Below are 17343 nucleotides of genomic sequence, written 5' to 3'. Positions count from 1 at the left end.
GTTTCAACATGTATGCTTCGAGCAATACTTTTATAAATCTTTCTTCCCATACAGCGTTGAAGACTAAATTTTGCTTAACATGATGGCAACTCAACGCTATCGGATCGCATTTGAAATCTCGCTACAATATAATCATTATTGTTAGCCTGAAATGCTGCTTATCCCGTACTACTTCAGAAATACCATATGTGCACTTATTATAGGTTTTCGATTTGCTGTTCCCTTGTTTGCATAAAATGTACCCGTCTTGACCTTCGTGCCATTATAACACGATGTCCGGCCTCCCCGTGACCTTTAGACACAAAATGCTTTGGTTGCTTGCTGTTTTTGTATGCTTACAGATAATTAGGTATAACATTTATTCTTATCATGCGCATTGACTACCAAATCTAGGTTATTGTAATAAAAAGCAGACGTTGTTAGTAAAATTATAGATAGAGCAGGCATTGAGTTAAAGTTTTCATTACTGAGCCAAATGAACTCAATAGTAGCAGGCTAAAAAGTACTCCAGATGGGAGCCGCAAGAATATACAAAAAGGCGGCAAGAAATAAAGAAATAACAATCTGTTATTAACCTGCGATAACAGACGAATGAAGGGAGGAAGACTGCTGCCTTGTCGCAGGCCGCAATTGCCCAAGTTTTCAGAAGATGCAAATGTCAGAATACTTTATCTCAACTATATTTCATGATGATATCTATTTTCAATAAATACGCGAGTGAAGATTTCAGGACAGTGTACACAATTTATTAACGATGCAAAGAAAAACGTGATGTTTAGTACATCCGTTTTCATAATCAAAAAACAATTTTAATGGGCTACGGAGCTTAATTTCAATACCGCCTATCTGCAAGATCGCGCTGCCGCTCTGTAATAGATTAAGGAGATTCTTTATTGTGTATCACTCTAAGTTTACTCAATATTTACGACCTCTGTCAGGATACCCTAGCTCTCCCAGCAGTATGTGTTACCTCACCAGACAAATCTTAGCGCCGCGTCTTTAGAATCGATATTTCCGTTTTTGAATTTTAAGAAATAAACAACATAGGAAAGTTGCAATTAGCAAAATTTGTTCTCCTATACATTTTTAAGTAATGAAGACTATGTTGAGCTGCTATGTACCTACGGCTTCAAATCTGTTTTCCTTCCTTCAATTGCTGCATAATTTCATCCTGTTGTTGCTAAAGTATGGGCGAAACTATTTCGGGAGGGATGCCATGGCTAGCGCCTAATATTTATTTTATGGCACTCAAATATTCAACCTTTATGATACATATAATATCGCCTTAAGAGCAAGGTTTCTGGAGTGTACCTATAATTCACCTCGAGCTATATTCCCATGGTTTCTGCTTTTCCAGTCGGTTTAAAGCTGTGTAAGTACAGAGTACCTTTAATGGGACCACAGCCCTGTTTGAGGTTAGTGCGATAGCTTTAAACAGGTATTAGGCCGAGCCTTAACTGACGGTTCGACGGCTGTTAAACGCTATTGCTATATTTCGGCCTTCAATGCCCTGTTCACCAAAATTGCGACGTCGGCAGCCAACGGGGCCAACAATTACTGGTTGCCTGACTTTTAAGTCTGGAAGAAGCTACCAAATCAGGTCGCTCATTTCAAAAGGGAGGGTGATATCAGAATCAGACTTATGGTACCCTTGCATTCCGTTAACTCTTAGCCTTGCAGGCACATCCATGCAGCTTGGTTTAAACTGGCCTTATTATGTAGCTTGCGCTAGCACACCCTTAACGAAGGAGCCTTAAGTGTCTCCTATAATTTGTCTCCTAGCCACTTATAATGAAATAAAAGATTTAAAGCGTCGATCTCATACAGAGTGGCTTGATTATGTTTTGGTCATTTGCTATAACGTTTATCGGTGTGATTTTGTGCACCTCGCCGAAACACGTATACGTTGACACCATATAGTAGTTTATTAATCTGCGAAACCTATACATCCGGCGGCTTCCTGTGCATTTCCTAAAAGCAAATTCCTCTTAACATCTTGGACTCTAAGATAGTATTTTTGAAAGCGAGGCAAAGAATTTTTATGAACATAAGTAAATATTCTGCCCCAAGGTGCGCGCCATAATGTCTCCAAGGGAAACTATCGGAAGGGATTCCAACAAGTTGAATTACTCCCTTTTGCAGCGCAGCATGCCATAGGATATTGATTTTTTTTTCAGCTGTAACGAAGAACCGGATGCCCGTACTGATGGGTTGTAGTTTCAAATTAGGTTTGTTATCCTTGCGGCGACATCAATATTTTGGATTCATGTATTGCAACTAAGCGCGCTCTCGTGGCCGCAAAAAACCAATTTTCTGACTCACGGATAAAGCATATAGATGGCGCATCAGTTACGCACATTCATTGGTTTGTTCTTACGTTTATGATGCGAGTTATTCCTTTCTGTGAAAAAAAGCATATCTAATCTTGCGTTACGTCCCGACTACCTGCTATAGAGAGAAAGTCTGAACTTGATTTCCTTCGAGAGAGCAGTGAGGAAGAAAACGAGGAAGAGGTTCGTGCTAGTGAGGTGGCGTCTGTTGGATGTCGATATTGGAAAACAAGGTGGACTGGTGTCTGCTGAGAGCCATCAGTATTTGGCTGTTCCTTGATTGAACTGAGAGCGATAGTAGGAGACTCCTTCAGGTAAAGGTGGCAGGCCGGAAACACCTAGAGATATTCCACCTGCAAGAAAGTGTACATGTGTTTATGAGCAAGAGGTCAGACTAGTAGTCTCTCGGCTGCAATGTAGGCAAATCACTTTCTGAACCTTCTGGCAATGATGGAGAACCTGAGGCATGCTAGTGCCTAGCGAGAACTGAAGCCACAAACTCTTATAAATTTCTCGTTCTCACATCTGCCCGCGCACATTTTTTTATTCTCCCCTTTCATTAAGGAAATGTGCCAAATTTTTTTTAAACGGTCTCTGTAAAACAGGGTTCCCACCTTGGCTCCCGAAGAAGTGTGTAGTGGCGCTACTGACGAACTCCACCACTCGTTGCCATGCGGGTTTATCTGCAAGAAAGTACGCTTTCATGAGTGACTTCCCATGCTAAAGCGAGGTGTATATGTCGTTTCTTCAATTTCGTTTCGCTAGCTAATTCTTATTTGATTTGTAGTAATATGCTAAGCCGTAAGTGAAACGGTTTGCAACCATGAATGCGATTTTCTAAAAACGATAGTGCAAAAATGTTTAAGTGACAAAGGATGAAGGTTCGCGCCAACAATAAGGGCCATTAGTGGTGGCTGAGCATATATTGAACCGGAAGGGAGAGTGCCTCGCTCTTACAGAGGTATCTGTTATGTACCCCTCGCTAACTTTATAGGTGACATCGACCGCTGTCAACACCAACGGACAGATCTTTTCTCCCTGCTACTGAGGTATCTGCTATGCACCCCTAGCTATTTGGTGGCTACACAGCGGCTGCTGCATGCGTAAGGCCAGCCTTGGGGGCATCGAGTGTTGGCAATGCAAAGGTCCTATTTTTGCTCGCTGGTAGCGAGGAATCTGGTATGCATCCCTCACTATTTTGGTAGCTATACAACTGGTGCTACAATGGCAAGGCCAACTTTATAGGTGCAGTTGAGTGTTTTGAAAACCAACGCAAAAATATGTGCGTAATGAAGAGGGTAAGGTTTCATCTGTAAAATTCTGTTTAATGTCGGATAGTGGACCTCTCTGGGACATCTGTTTTAAGCCCATACGAAATAGCCAAGGAATAATTATTCATCATCGATACTTTCTATGAACTGCAAAAAAAAAACTTATGAAATGACAAAATATTTTACAGAAAAACCGTAGTAAGATGATATTTTCTGTCAATGAACAGAAATGTTCTAACAAGCCTTACACAAAATAGTACAAAAGCACCCAATTTTAAAACAAAAAGACAAAGGAGAACAGACACTTTCTGGCGGGCAGCTGCCAGAGACTTTCTGTGTTTTTTAAAACATTACTTAGACTGTATGACTGTGAAAAATGTCAGGATGCCAGAAAGTTCAATCATCCATGCTAAGGAACTCTATTACGAAAACAATGATTCATTGCTGTTTCCAGAATCAAGGTTTTGTGGATTGTTGTCGCTTGTTTTCATTGGTAGCGAAAGCCAAGAGTTTATTTCTCTGTAGGCGCACCCTGATGCTCGAAATGTTTAGATACTTAACGCATGTTTTGCATTTTATTGGTGATAAATAGCGCCGCTTTTATGAGATATAGCTTTAATACCTTATAATAAAGCACTGTGCAGCACAGTAAGGTGTTACAGATAACATTTTCAAAACTATATCATGTGGACTCTGTGTCACATACCTTGCCCGCGATCGTTCGCACACGGTCAATTGTTTTCTTAGAGCCTGTTCGCTTTTCACTTATTCATTCCACATGTTTTTGACGACTATCTATTTACATCGGATTATAATTATGGTACGCTTACAATGTATAGAAAGTCTTGCAAAATTACATGTTATGCTAGATAAAACTTTCAGGCCGCATATTTGCGCTGGTTGCTTGTCCACATAAAGCTGAATTGCAAAGCTGAGTATTATTTCTAAGCCATCGTAATTCAATAAACACAGTATTAAGATAAAAAATAGATACGGCAATTTATAACCTGAATTAGCACTCCTTACAACAAACCACCAAGAGAATAGTACAAAAGTTTGGGAAATAATAATTCAGCATTTGTCGTAGAAATCCAGGAAAGAAACTGTTGAACTTTTGTTTTATTATCAATATTGAAAAACTTTCCAAAAAGAGATAAAAATGAATAATCGATAAATCGAGGCCTGTGCCATATTCTCCAATTGAACCATTCTTGTGCTGGGGCAATCACCTGAGAACAGGAAATGTGTTCACATCACCACCAGTTAATTTTCCACTGTTCTTTATTACGCTTGCATCCTTGGGATCAAACATATTACTCTTGGGGTATATTGGTTGATTCTCTAGGCGCTCCATTTTGTGAACGCATCCTTCTTATTTTACACCTGGAATTTTACGTTGTATAGCTCTCAGCATCGTGTTCAACTTAAGAGAACTCTCTTCGTTAGCCTCCATATTTTAGCCCCATAGGTGAGTACCGCTGAGAGGAAAATGTTATATTTTTCCCCACTGAGCGATACAGGCCAGTTGCTAATCGAGATCTCGACCACTTCCCAAGTGCACTAACATCCCATTCTTACTGCTCTAGTTACTTGCATTTTGGTGCTGGGATCTACGATTATTACATGTGCTAAGTCCTCATACTGACTACAACTTCTTACAATAACCTAGTATAAACTACAACCACATATTATAAATTGCCATTACCGTGCTAGGCTGCTGACTATTTATTTTCATTGCCCTGCAGCACAAGATTTTGACCTACATTTCAGCTTTCCCGCTTTTATGTGAATATCATGATTTACAATTCAACGATTAAGGTACTTTGCAATACAGTTTCATCAGCAAAGCGCACATTACTGAGCAATTCCATATCAACCCTTATCTTTAACTGTTTCTTTGTGGTCACTGTAGATTTCTTCCATAAGTTTAATATGTGGCTCATCTGCAGGCTGATTTCACAATGTCTGAATGACGGCTAAGCCTTCTAGTGAGTCATATATTTTCCTCAATTGATTAATGCTGTGTAGACACGGCGTTTTGGATGAGGAGAACTGGGGAAAAAGAAGACAAGAGCCGCGTGTTGTGAACGCTTGGTCTTAGAGTTGGCTAAGAGATGAGAGGAGTGCCGTGAACCATTCAAATTTTAATATGTTGCAGTTTTAACAGCCACTGACATGTGGCTTTATTACTGTGATGTAGAGCACGGATCGATTATGTACATTTTGTTCATGGTCGTTGCCGCGAGACGCGGCTTTATCGTTTCCTTTGTCACGGAAGATGCACCCAGATGTATCTTCAATAATTCGGCGACGCACGTGTGGTTCTGCGATGTTCCAGGTTATGTTAGTAACAACTTACGGTGTTATCTATATGCTCATTTTCCGCCTTTAAATTCAGCGCTAATGACTGAAACGCGAATTCACTGTTCGCAGACCAGCAAACAGTCTGCTGCTACCGCCCTTCCGAGACTTAGTTCTTGTAGGATTCCGCCCGATAAAGAGCTCATTCCAGTGCTGCTCTTGTCTGTTCATTGAAATCATACGCCATTGCCACCACCACATGACATTGGGTGAAGACGCTGAATATTTTCAATGTGCAATGCCCGCCAATAAGCCGTGCAATGCCCTTCAATAAGCCGTACGAACAGAAATCACTTCTGGTCTTCGTGCTGTACCAGGAGCCCCTATCTTTGAAGGACTGCCCAGTGTAGATAGAGAAGACTGGACGGTTTGGTTCGGTTTGATTTGTGGGGTTTAACGTCCCAAAGCGACTCAGGCTATGAGAGACGCTGTAGTGGAGGACTCCGGAAATTTAGACCACCTGGGATTCCTTAACGTGCACTGGCATCGCATAGCACACGGGCGCCATGCTTTTCGCCCCCAGCGAAAAGCGGTCGCTGAGGACGGGATACGATCCCGCGCCCTCGGAAACAGTAGTCGAGTGCCGTAACCACTGTGCCACACCGGCGGAGAGACGCCTGGATGGACATCTTTGACTGTGCGAGAGGATTCAGTGCTGGAGCGACGCTTAAAAGCCTGCTTTGCTCTTCAAGACTGTGCCCTAATGTGGTTCGAAAATCGTGACACCTATTTGTAGTATTAGGTGACATTCATGGCGTCTTCTATGACAGGTACATTTGCGGAGTTCTCCACCAGTAAGCAGCGAGTATCAAAAAGAGTTTGGGAGCCAACACGCGCCTCTATCATCTGCAATTCAAGTCGTTTTTGCAATGCAGGGCGATCTACAAGCGGAGACAGCCTCCGTGAGATTATTCACCAAGTCATTTGTGAACAAGTACGCGGACGTCTGCTATTGGAAATGCAATGTCAGGTTGTGTCACTCACGGATGTCATCCATCAGGAAGTACGGCAAGCACTCTAACATTCCTGAAGCGATGACTCCGAAGCGCGTTACGGTGTCCAATAATCCGACAATACCTACCAAACACCCCTCTCCCAAACGCGAAATAGCCGCTCTTGAACGCTTCCCACTGGAACCTACTCGCTAATTATATAATAAACCTGCAAGTTCGAGGAAATGCGATGCCTGAAGAACTTAGAAAAATCGACCCTTGTTCTTTCACAGCGGTAAGCCAGGTCGCATCTTTCGTCACTGTTCATGCATACATTATGGTTGGCTTGGCTTGTGGGGTTTAACTTCCCAAAGCGACTCAGTCTATGAGAGACGCCGTAGGGGAGGACTCCGGAATTTTCGACATCGTACAACACACGGACGCCACTTCGATTCGCCTCCATCGAAACGCAGCCGGGATTCGACCTCGCTTCCTTGGGCACAGTAGTCGAGCGCCGTAACCACTGCGCGAGCCCGCGGCGACCATACATATATTATGCTGAGGCTGCCTAAAATAATAAAAATATTATGCCTCTGCCCATGCCACTAATTCTCCATACAGACGAATCGGCCAGCGAGGTTTCGCCATGAGTGCCCCATGATCCCGTCATAGAGAGCGACCAGAGGAAATCCACAACTCCTTGCACAGGGGACATACTGCAATGGCAAGCCGCCGGTCATGCTGCCGATCGCAGTCCCGGTTCCGCTTTGCGCCGCCTTGCCCACGCAGGGGAAGCTATAGGGAACAACCTGTAGATGTGAGGGTTGCTTCACGGCGAAACAAAAAACAAGGTGTCCGCCGCCGACCAGGCGTGACAATGCCGCAGCCATTACACCGCCCCTCTACACGTCAACATCGACGACGATCTACACATAAGTAAAAATTGCACTACCACCAAACCAAGTGACAGTGCTGTACCATGACCTAAGTACGCGTCAAAGTCGTGACGTGTCGAACATATAACGCGATGACACGCACAAGTGAACTTGAAGTAGCAGTCGACGGTTACCCAGTTATTGCGTTAGTGGACGCAGTAGCCCACAACTCTCTCATCAGTGGATGGTTCGCTTCAAAGCTGAAGATGGTGACGTCTAGAATGGCCTACTGACCCACACCGCTTGTAGTAATCTTATTATGCCGTTAGGGCGATGCACTGCGAGAACACCTGAAAACGAATGCATTTATTCTGCCAGCTTTGTAGTCCTGTGTCAGTGATCACGCAACGTGATTTTGGGCTTCGATTTTCTGGATAAAGATCGGGCAACCATCGACCTTCGCTCAAAGCTGATAAAGCTTTGGACGCACAACGCCATATCCATTTTCGGCAACTTCGACGCAGCCCATTGCTCTGAACATGTTCGAAGAATTGTGCGCGCCGCTACGGTCCAGCATCACCGTATCCGTGGGTACCCGAAACTTCAAAACCACAGAAGGTTTCTTCGAAGTAAACAGCCAGCTGATTTTAGACTGTCAACTGGAAATTGCTAGGAGCATTGCATATTTCCGGCATTGACGACCTCATGTTCTGGTCACACACTTGACAGACGAATAACGCATCTCAATAAGGGCGCGACTGTCGCTTTCCTTGATGATCTATCAAGTATCCCGGACATCGTCGCCCTCACCAAGAACACGGCAATGATGCTCCTAACCACGCAAACCGGCGGACGTTCGACACCAACACAGCGCTGCCTCAAAAACAAGACTAAACACGCTCCCTTCTTCACATGTACATATGTAAGATGGAGTTCAAGCACAGACTCTACCCACACAACTAATGTATCGCGGATAACTGTAGGACTTCTCGTCAGCATCGAAATTGCGATAAACACTGCTTGCCTAGCACCATATTATAACGAATGAGCACGCTCCACCGGCGAGCCGAAGCCCATACCGCTTATCGTTGCGGGAGCGCCAAGCCATATTCGAGCAAGTCGGTGAAATACTTCGTGACAATGTGATTCCGCCATTAAACAGTCCCTGACTAATATAAGTCTTTCTGGTTAAGAATGCACACTTCGTGTCGGCCTCGCTTTATGCCAATTGAGCCATATAACGAAAAAAAAAAGAGGGTGTATACCTCCTCCTCCTATTCGATGACACACTGCACCGACTCTCCAACGCAGATATATCTCATTCACGAAACTTGAGAGCAGCTAATGGCGAATAGAGACCAAAGAAAGAGATCGCGAGAAGACTGCTTCATCGCCCCTAACAGCTTCTCTGAGTTGAAGATGACACCATTTGGCCACTGCTCCTCACTAGTGATGTACCAGCGAGTAATAGATAGTGTACTGGCTGGCTTGAAGACGCAAATTTCTTTTGATATACTTGGATGACATCATCTCGTCTAATTTTGAAGACAATCGAAAACCCTTTGGTCAGTTACTGACGCTATCAAGCCAGCAAGGGTAACTTTACAAAAAAAAGTGCCAATTCTCCTCCAATCAGCTGCTAATCTTGATGCTTATCGTAAGCAACGTCACACTTTGCCCACACCTGCAGACTGCGATCGCCCAGTTTCCACAGCCTACTGAGAAGAAAGCTGTTCGCCGATCACTTGGAAGGCGCATACTATTGGCAATGTGTGACCACATTTTCGCCGACATAAAAAGAGTGACATACATTTTAAATGTGAAGCGCCACCAGAATGAGTTTTCGAGAAGCCTAAACACCGGTTACATTCCTCTCCATCCCTCACCGTGCTCTGCATTTCTAATCCGTCCTCATATACCGTTATACCTGCATTGCGGTAAATGCTTCGACACCATCCAGCTAATTGATCGTACTCTCACCTGTGACACAACACCCGTTTCAAAGCCCGCTAAATTGGGTGCACTCAAACCGCCTGTTCGTGCGCTGGACCAGTCTTGCCGACGTTTTCCTCCGCTCCATCGAAGCGTCTTCCTGGTCCTCAACGCTCTGAACTTCTCGCATTACTTCATCAGTTTCGTTCTTCATTCGACTCCCACCAGCCTGCTTTGAGCTGCACATCAACTGTTGCCCACAACATTGACACCGGTTCCCATGCTCATCTGCGTCAGCGCCCCTATCGAGTGTCTGCCACCGAGTGCCGAGGTATTGAAGGCCAAGTTCACACTATGCTTCGGAATGGGGTGATTGATTCTTGTAACAGTCCCTGGTCCTCCCTTGTTGTCCTGGTGTGGAAGATAGACGGTTCTATTCACTTGTGTCTTGACTACCGTCGCCTAAACAAAATCATGACGGAAGACGTCGACCTTCTTCTACGTATCGATGATGCATTGGCCTGTTTACGTGGTGCTGAACTCGTTTCTTTGTTCGATTTACGATCCAGGTACTGGCGGTGCCCATGACTGCGGAAGATCGCCCTTAAAATGCATTTGTCACTCCCGATGGCCTCTGAATTTACCGTCACGCCTTTCGGTCTCTGTAATGCCCCTGCTACATTCGAACGTATGATGGATAAAGTTCTGCATGGCCTGAAGTGAAAGACGTGCCTCTGTTGCCTTTACGATATCGTGGTGTTCTCGCAGGACTTTGCGACCCACCTTTTTCGCCTGAAGCAGGTCTTGACATGTCTTGCGAACGCCGGTCTGCAGCTCAACATTAAGTGTCGTTTCGCTGCTTGTGAGCTGACCATTTTTGGCCATGTTGTGTCGAAGGAGGCTATATATTCTGATCCCGCTAAACTTCGAGCTGCAACTGCATTTCCGAAACCTGCTGCTATCAAGCAACCAAGGAGTTTTTTTAGGCCTGTGCTCATACGCTCGGCTCTTTTCGAAACTTTGCTTCCATTGTCGCCCCGCTGACTGAGCTGCTCGACAATAACTCAGATATTTCGCTGTGGTCACCAGCATGCGACAAAGCCTACAACACCTTGCGCCGCCTACTCCGCCCATCCTGCGCCATTTTGACCCTCAGGCGCCCACCGGAGTGCACACAGACGCCAGTGTTGCCGGCCTCAGCGCTGTACTGGCTCAGCATCCCTATGGCTTCGGTGAATAAGTAGTCGCTTACGCCAGCCGTACTCTTACGAAAGCCGAAGCGAACTACCCTGGAACAGAAAAGTAGTGCTTGGCCATTGTTTGGGAACTCACAAAGTTTCGCTGTTATCTTTACGACCGTTGTTTTCATGTAGTCACGGATCATCATGCCCTATGCTGGCTTTAATCGCTCAAGTATCCCTCCCGTCTCTTGGCACGGTGGGCTCTTAGCTTGCAAGAATACGATATCCATGTTATATACCGATCTGGTGACAAAAATAAAAACGGCGACGCTTTGTCTCGCTCGCCGCTTCCAGCCGACCTTGCCAGCATCTCCATCTTAGATTCAGTGGCGTCTTCGATCGACGTCAGTGACATGCCCGCGGAACAACAAAAGGATCCATGAACCGTATCTCTTACTGACTGCCTTTCCAGTCATTCAGCGATTACTCCTTCACGCACCCTTCGCCGTCAAGCTTCCCACTATCAGATTTGGGATAACCTCCTTTACCAGCGCAACTACAACTCAAGGGGACGGAAATGGCTCCTCGTGATTCCGCGCCATTAACGGACTCAAATATCCACAGCGTTTCACGCCGACCCGCAGTGCGGTCACGTCAGCGATTTCAAGACGTACACTGGAATCCGTCTTCGGTACTATTGGCGCGATATGCACAACTTTGTTCTTAGGTACATTCGATCTGCCTGACCTGCCAACGCCGCAAACTTGCCTCTTACGAATCGGCTGGTGAGTTACACCCTGTAACATGCCTACTTAGAGCTTTCCAGTGTATTGGAACTGCCCTCTATGACCCTGTTCCAAGAACCTAATCCTCGGTCTTATTTTCTTAGGGAGAAAGGCGCAATGATTGACCCCCGGATATCTCATGGCGACTTTTTCTACCCAGCACAAACTTTACGATGACTTCACGGCAGGTAGGTCAGTATTCCGAGTGTGCGATGACATGCCACTCAACCTCAACGCACCTTCTTGTTTGTACAGTGCGGTGCGACAACCCTTCCGCGCTTCAATGCTTCACGGAAACGAACGGGAATCGATTGTTGAGCCTACAAGTCTGCGTCGCTCGGGGGGTCTTTGCCTTAAGTAGCAAGTGAATGGAACACCTTTTATCGAAATTTAGCGCCGAATACCGCCATTTTCCGCAATGTACAAGCCGTCTATTATTTTTAAGAAGTCAGGGCGCCCTCCACCTTCTGCACCCTATTGCTGAGCAAAGAGAACCCTTCCGAGAGCCCTGGACATACTATTCATACTGAAGTGAATCCTGCTTTGCTCGTTGTCCAGAAACGCCACATTCAAGAAATTCTTGACTCTTACCATGGCTGCTTTGTCGTCATTTCTAAAGTGAAACAGGATTATATAGCAAGACATCCAATTATAGTTGATCCAACCGAACGCCTTATCCGCCAACACCCCTATCGAACGTCGATGAAGGAACGAGAGGCTATCCGTGTGCAGGTTGATGAAATGCTCCTCAACGATGTGATCCAGCCGTCCTCAAGTTCATGGGCCTTGCCAGTTGGTCTGGTGGCTAAGAAGGACAGAACACTCAGAATCTGCGTCGACTACAGGAGGCTGAACAAAATTACGAAAACGGACGTCTACCCGTTGCCTCGAATTCACGACTCGCTCGACCGATGCTGCCACGCCCGATACTTTTCATCACTCGATCTAAGCAGTGGGTATTGGCAAACTGAAGTCGATGAACGTGATTGCGAGAAGACCATGTTCAATAATACTGACCGACAGTACGAATTTAAGGTTCTTTTTTTCGGCTTGTGCTCCGCTCCCGCAACCTTCCAAAAATGATGGACACTGTCCTAGCCGGCCTTATATGGCAGACGTGCCTCGTCTACATATTTTCTCTGCGACCTACGAGGAGCGCCTCAAGCACTTGCGGCCATGCTGAATGCCATCGGCGTGGCCGGCCTCTCACTAAAACCTGAAAATGACACTTTTATGCCAACAGTTCATGTTTCTAGGTCACGTCGTGAGCGTTGAGGAAATCAGCCCTGATCCAGAGAAGAGGGCTGCCGTAGCTGCTCTCCCGATCCTCACTAATAATGTTCGGTGCGTCAGTTTTCGGGCGTCTATGCATATTACAGGCGCTTTGTGCACGAGTTTTCCCGGATAGCCGAACCACTGACTCGACTAACAAAAGACGAACAACATTTCATCTGAGCTGACGGACAGCAAAGGTCCTGCAAAGAGCCTGCAAAGAATGCCATACTTGGCCACTTTGACGAGGAGGTGGACACAGAATTGTGAACCTACGCCAGTAACGTTGGCCACGGTGCAGTTCTCCAGTGGCAAGACGGTGTCCAGCGGCTGGTTGCTTACCCTAGCTTCACCCTGTCTCGTTCCGGAGCGAATAATACTAGTACTGAAAAGGAGTGCCATGGTAGTGTAGGCGGGGACCAAATATCGGCCGTATTTGTATTGTCGGCAGTTTAAAGTGGTCCGCGACAACCATTCACTCTGTTGGCTAGCTAACATTAAACATCCTTCCGACCGGTTAGCCCGCTGGAGTCTCCACTTGCAGGAGTTCGACGTCACTATTGTGTGCAAGTCTGGCAAGAAACAGAATGACACTGACTGTGTTTATCTAGGCCCTATCACGTGTTCTTCAATTGAAACAGATGACTCCGTTTTTCTCGGCGCTGTAACGACGCTTGACCTCGCTCAACAGCAGCAAGACGACACGGAACTGCGGCCCCTCATCGATTATCTCGGGTGAAGCGCGTCATCGCCGCGTCCCCCTTTTACGCCCGGTCTGTCATCGTTCTGCTTGCGAGATGTTGTCTTCTGCAAGAAAAAGTACGCTTTCACAGACATTCAGTACTTGCTGGTGGTCCCAACACCGCTTCGCAGTGATGTTTTTCAGGCATGTCAAGACAAACTTTCTGCCGAACATCTCGGCTTTTCTCGGAATTTGGCACGACCACGACAGAAGTACTACTGGCTCAAGCATGCTCTTATTGTCAAGGGCTATGTAAAGACTTGTCTTGATTGGCAACGTCGGAAGACACCGCCTGTCAAGCTTGCCGGTCTTCTGTACTTATTGATCCTCCTCAAGTACCTTTTCCCCAAGTCGTTCTGGGCTTGCTCGGGCCATTGATTACCTCATCATTGGGCACCCAGTACATGATAGTGGCCACCGATTACCTCACGCGCTATTCTGAGACCAAAGCATCACCCAGCGGCGCCTCTACTGATATTGTGAAATTTTCATCTATAACTTATTCCTTTGTCACGGCGCCTCTACTGTAGTTCTGACAAAGGCACGGTATTTACTTCAGCGTTAACCCGAGAAGTAATAACGCTCAGTGGCACTTGTCATCGCAGAACAATTGCTTAGCATCCTCAGACGAATGAGCTTACCGAGTGACTCAATGAGACTATTGCCGATATGTTTTCTGTATACATGAACGAAGATTATAAGAACTGGGACCAGGTACTACCGTATGCAACGTTCGCGTATATTACCACAGTCCGGGAAACAAACCGCTGCACACACTTTCCTTTGGTGTACGGTCGCGAAGCCGTGACCATGCTGGACGCAATGCTACTGCCAAATGCTGCCCACTCATCGGTTGCTGGAGCTGACCAATTGGTGCAGCACGCTGAGACTCCCCGCCAGCTAGCTAGACGCAGAGTTTGTAAACAGAAAGCTAAAGGTGCTAAACGCTACAATCATCGTCACAGGAAGGTAATTTACAACCCTGGCGTTCAAGTTTGCGAATGGACTCCTGTTCGTCAGCGGGTCGCTTCGAGAAATTCCTGCGCGCCTACTTCGGCTCGTACGAAGTTTTGCGCAAACAGAGTTGAGTCATGTACGAAGTGATCCCTTAAGGTACTGTTCGTTGTCGACACCAGGCACAATCAGAAGTCGTGCACACTGTTAGAATGAAGCCCTTCCACGCCCCTCTAGGTCAAGACACATGTGTTTTTTTTATTCTTGTGGCTGATTTCTACTTCCTCATGTGAACTTGACATTCACGCCCCTGCAGTTCTACGTGACCTAGCCACGCGGCATGAGGATGATGCCTTTTACACTGGGGTGGACAATGCCGCAATGTTAATCATTTACTAGCGCTGCCATGTGGTCGAGCTCGGGAGACAGGCACGCGCTCGTCTTCTTCGCTCAGAGAGCTCGCTCACGAGCCGGTTGATCAGCCGTGCCTTCGTTGACCGGTGCTTGTGTGTTAGTGCCCACTAAACTTATTTATTCAGCCCTACTGGCTTCTGTGACGATATCGGAACATTATTATGTTGGATTTCATCTTTTGTTTCCTTCCTTAAGGAAATACGCCGCCGATAAAGACGAAATACTCGTCAGAGATTTATTAAATGTGATAATCGTGTGACGGCATTTACCCGGGAGCCTTTCTAGAGCAAGTTAATTCCAATAATGTCTATAATAAATTAGTACAAGTTCTTGATATCGTTGGAAAAGCGCAATCACAACCTTCTGTTCCTTTCCAGAGACCTTCTAAAAGCTAATCCAGAAATGGATGGCCTTTGGGAGTGTAGCAAACGCAGTTCCAATAACAAGCACCCGAAAAATACCTTCAGCTTTCTACGGAGCAAAGTAACTGCTGTGATTCGAGTGGCAAGGCGTTCATATAATTAATAATAATAAAGATTTGGCAATGAAGAAACGCATTGCCAAATCATTCACAGAGGTGCCTACTGCGGTGAGAGAATTAATGCGTGATTTTCTCAAGCCTACTCTCGAATATCTGCTGTAACTTATCACGTCCCTCGCCCAAGTTTTTCCTCAGCTTCAGCCGCCGTTGTAGCGCAGTGGTTAGAACACTCGAATACTTGGCTCAAGGATTCGGGACCGAAGTCTTGAGCACATAAAAACAAAATCGGAATATTCAAATATGGCCCTAAATCGTAATTTTGCGGCCGCGCAGTCAGTGCTTGAATGCATGCCGAGTACTTTTATTAAAGGTGGTTTTATTCCTGAAAGTGTAAAGCTTGCCTTATTGAAGCCATTATATAAAAATTGGCGGTTGAAAGAAGTCCTAAAATTTAGACCCACGCCAATTCTATCTGCAATTGCAGAGATTTCCAAGAAACGTGTCCAAAATAATGTACAGTTTTGTTCTCAGACAGAACGCGAATCTGAAGCGCAGTTTAATTTTATTGAAGAAAAGATCACTATCCCGTTGTGAGAGCAAATTTCCGATTACATTTATTCTGGATTTGATAACAATCAAGTTGTCTGCGTTCTCTTTTCAGATGCGGGCAAGGCTTTCCATAGCATCGAGCATGATCTCCTATTAGAAAACCTTGATGTCACATCATCAGAATTACAGGCTCATTTATTAACTTTCTAAAACGCTACTTACATCATCCGTCTCAAATAGATAAGAGGGCGATCAGCGGATTAGGAGGCAGTGTTGGCTACTGGAGTGTGTTTTGTCGAATTTGCTTTTTAATTTATTTTTCATAATTTGCCTGGTTCTATTCAGTTGGTCGATCGTCGAACAAAGGATGCCCGTCACACTCGTCAACGCTCAATTTAAAGGCTGCACAGAACAATCTAGATAACGTCGCAAACAGCTACCAGCACGGGCTGGAACATTGTGGAAAGACACCCGAGTAGCCGGAACCTTCGAGACAGATCTCGGTGCATCTTTCGCTACAACAAAACTGATAAAGGTGTGACTTGCGACATCGAGCATTAACAAACAAAGATTACGGAACTGATACGCGGTCCAGAATCAGAGTGATAAGCCTGTATGCCGGCGGCTGTTAAAAAACAACAAACACAGTTTTGAAGGTTTCGCGGCATTACTCCCCCTTAAAAAAACATCGCCTCGATGTTCCAAAACAAAGCAACTTAAACATAAACACTGCAAAGTTTAAACACCACAGATTCTTTAACGCGCGTAATATGGCTTCAGTCGTACAACATGTACAATTTCTGGGCGAGCGCGTCGCCGTTGTGATGCTGACGTTCCGTAGGGAATGACGTCATAGTCCAGTGGTCCGACACAGCGAATGATTTTGTACGGCCCAAAGTATCGACGCAACAACTTTTCACTAAGTCCGCGACGGCGAATTGGTGTCGAAACCAACACTTGGTATCCTGGATTGTACTCTGCGTGGCGTCGTTGTAAGTTGTATCGTCGGCTGTCGGTGCGCTGTTGGTCTTGAATACGCAGCCGTGAGAGTCGTCGGGCTTCCTCTGCACGCTGCAGGTAGGCGACGACGTCGAGGTTGTCCTCGTTGGTTACGTGCGGTAGCGTTGCGTCGAGCGTCATCATGGGCTCCCTACCGTACACAAGCTTGAACGGGGTCGCTATGGTCGTCTCCTGGACTGTCGTGTTATACGCGAAGATCACGTACGGCAAGATGGCGTCCCAGATCTTGTGTTCAGCGTCGACG

The 17343-nt window shown here is 45.8% G+C and overlaps 1 protein-coding gene across 5 annotated transcripts in view; it reads right to left on the bottom strand.

Moving 5' to 3' along the window:
- Positions 1-730: 730 nt before the first annotated feature.
- LOC146181253 (uncharacterized) overlaps positions 731-17343 on the bottom strand; it is a 136182-nt gene continuing 119569 nt past the window's right edge. For 3 of the 5 annotated variants that reach the window (XM_084576312.1, XM_084576313.1, XM_084576315.1), the window contains 2 exons: positions 2945-3013; positions 731-2683 (listed from right to left, as the gene is read on the bottom strand). In XM_084576312.1, coding sequence (XP_084432438.1) covers positions 2589-2683; positions 2945-3013 — 164 coding nt within the window. In that variant the 3' untranslated portion in view covers positions 731-2588. The remainder of the gene's footprint in view (positions 2684-2944; positions 3014-17343) is intronic. The other 2 variants (XM_084576314.1, XM_084576316.1) reach the window with 1 other exon arrangement.

The sequence above is a fragment of the Amblyomma maculatum genome, chromosome 8, assembly GCF_055883805.1.
Source record: "Amblyomma maculatum isolate TAMU_Amacu chromosome 8, ASM5588380v1, whole genome shotgun sequence".
Lineage (NCBI taxonomy): Eukaryota > Metazoa > Arthropoda > Arachnida > Ixodida > Ixodidae > Amblyomma > Amblyomma maculatum.
The sequence above is the reverse complement of the archived record's forward strand: the minus strand, read 5'-3'. Positions and strand labels throughout refer to the sequence as shown.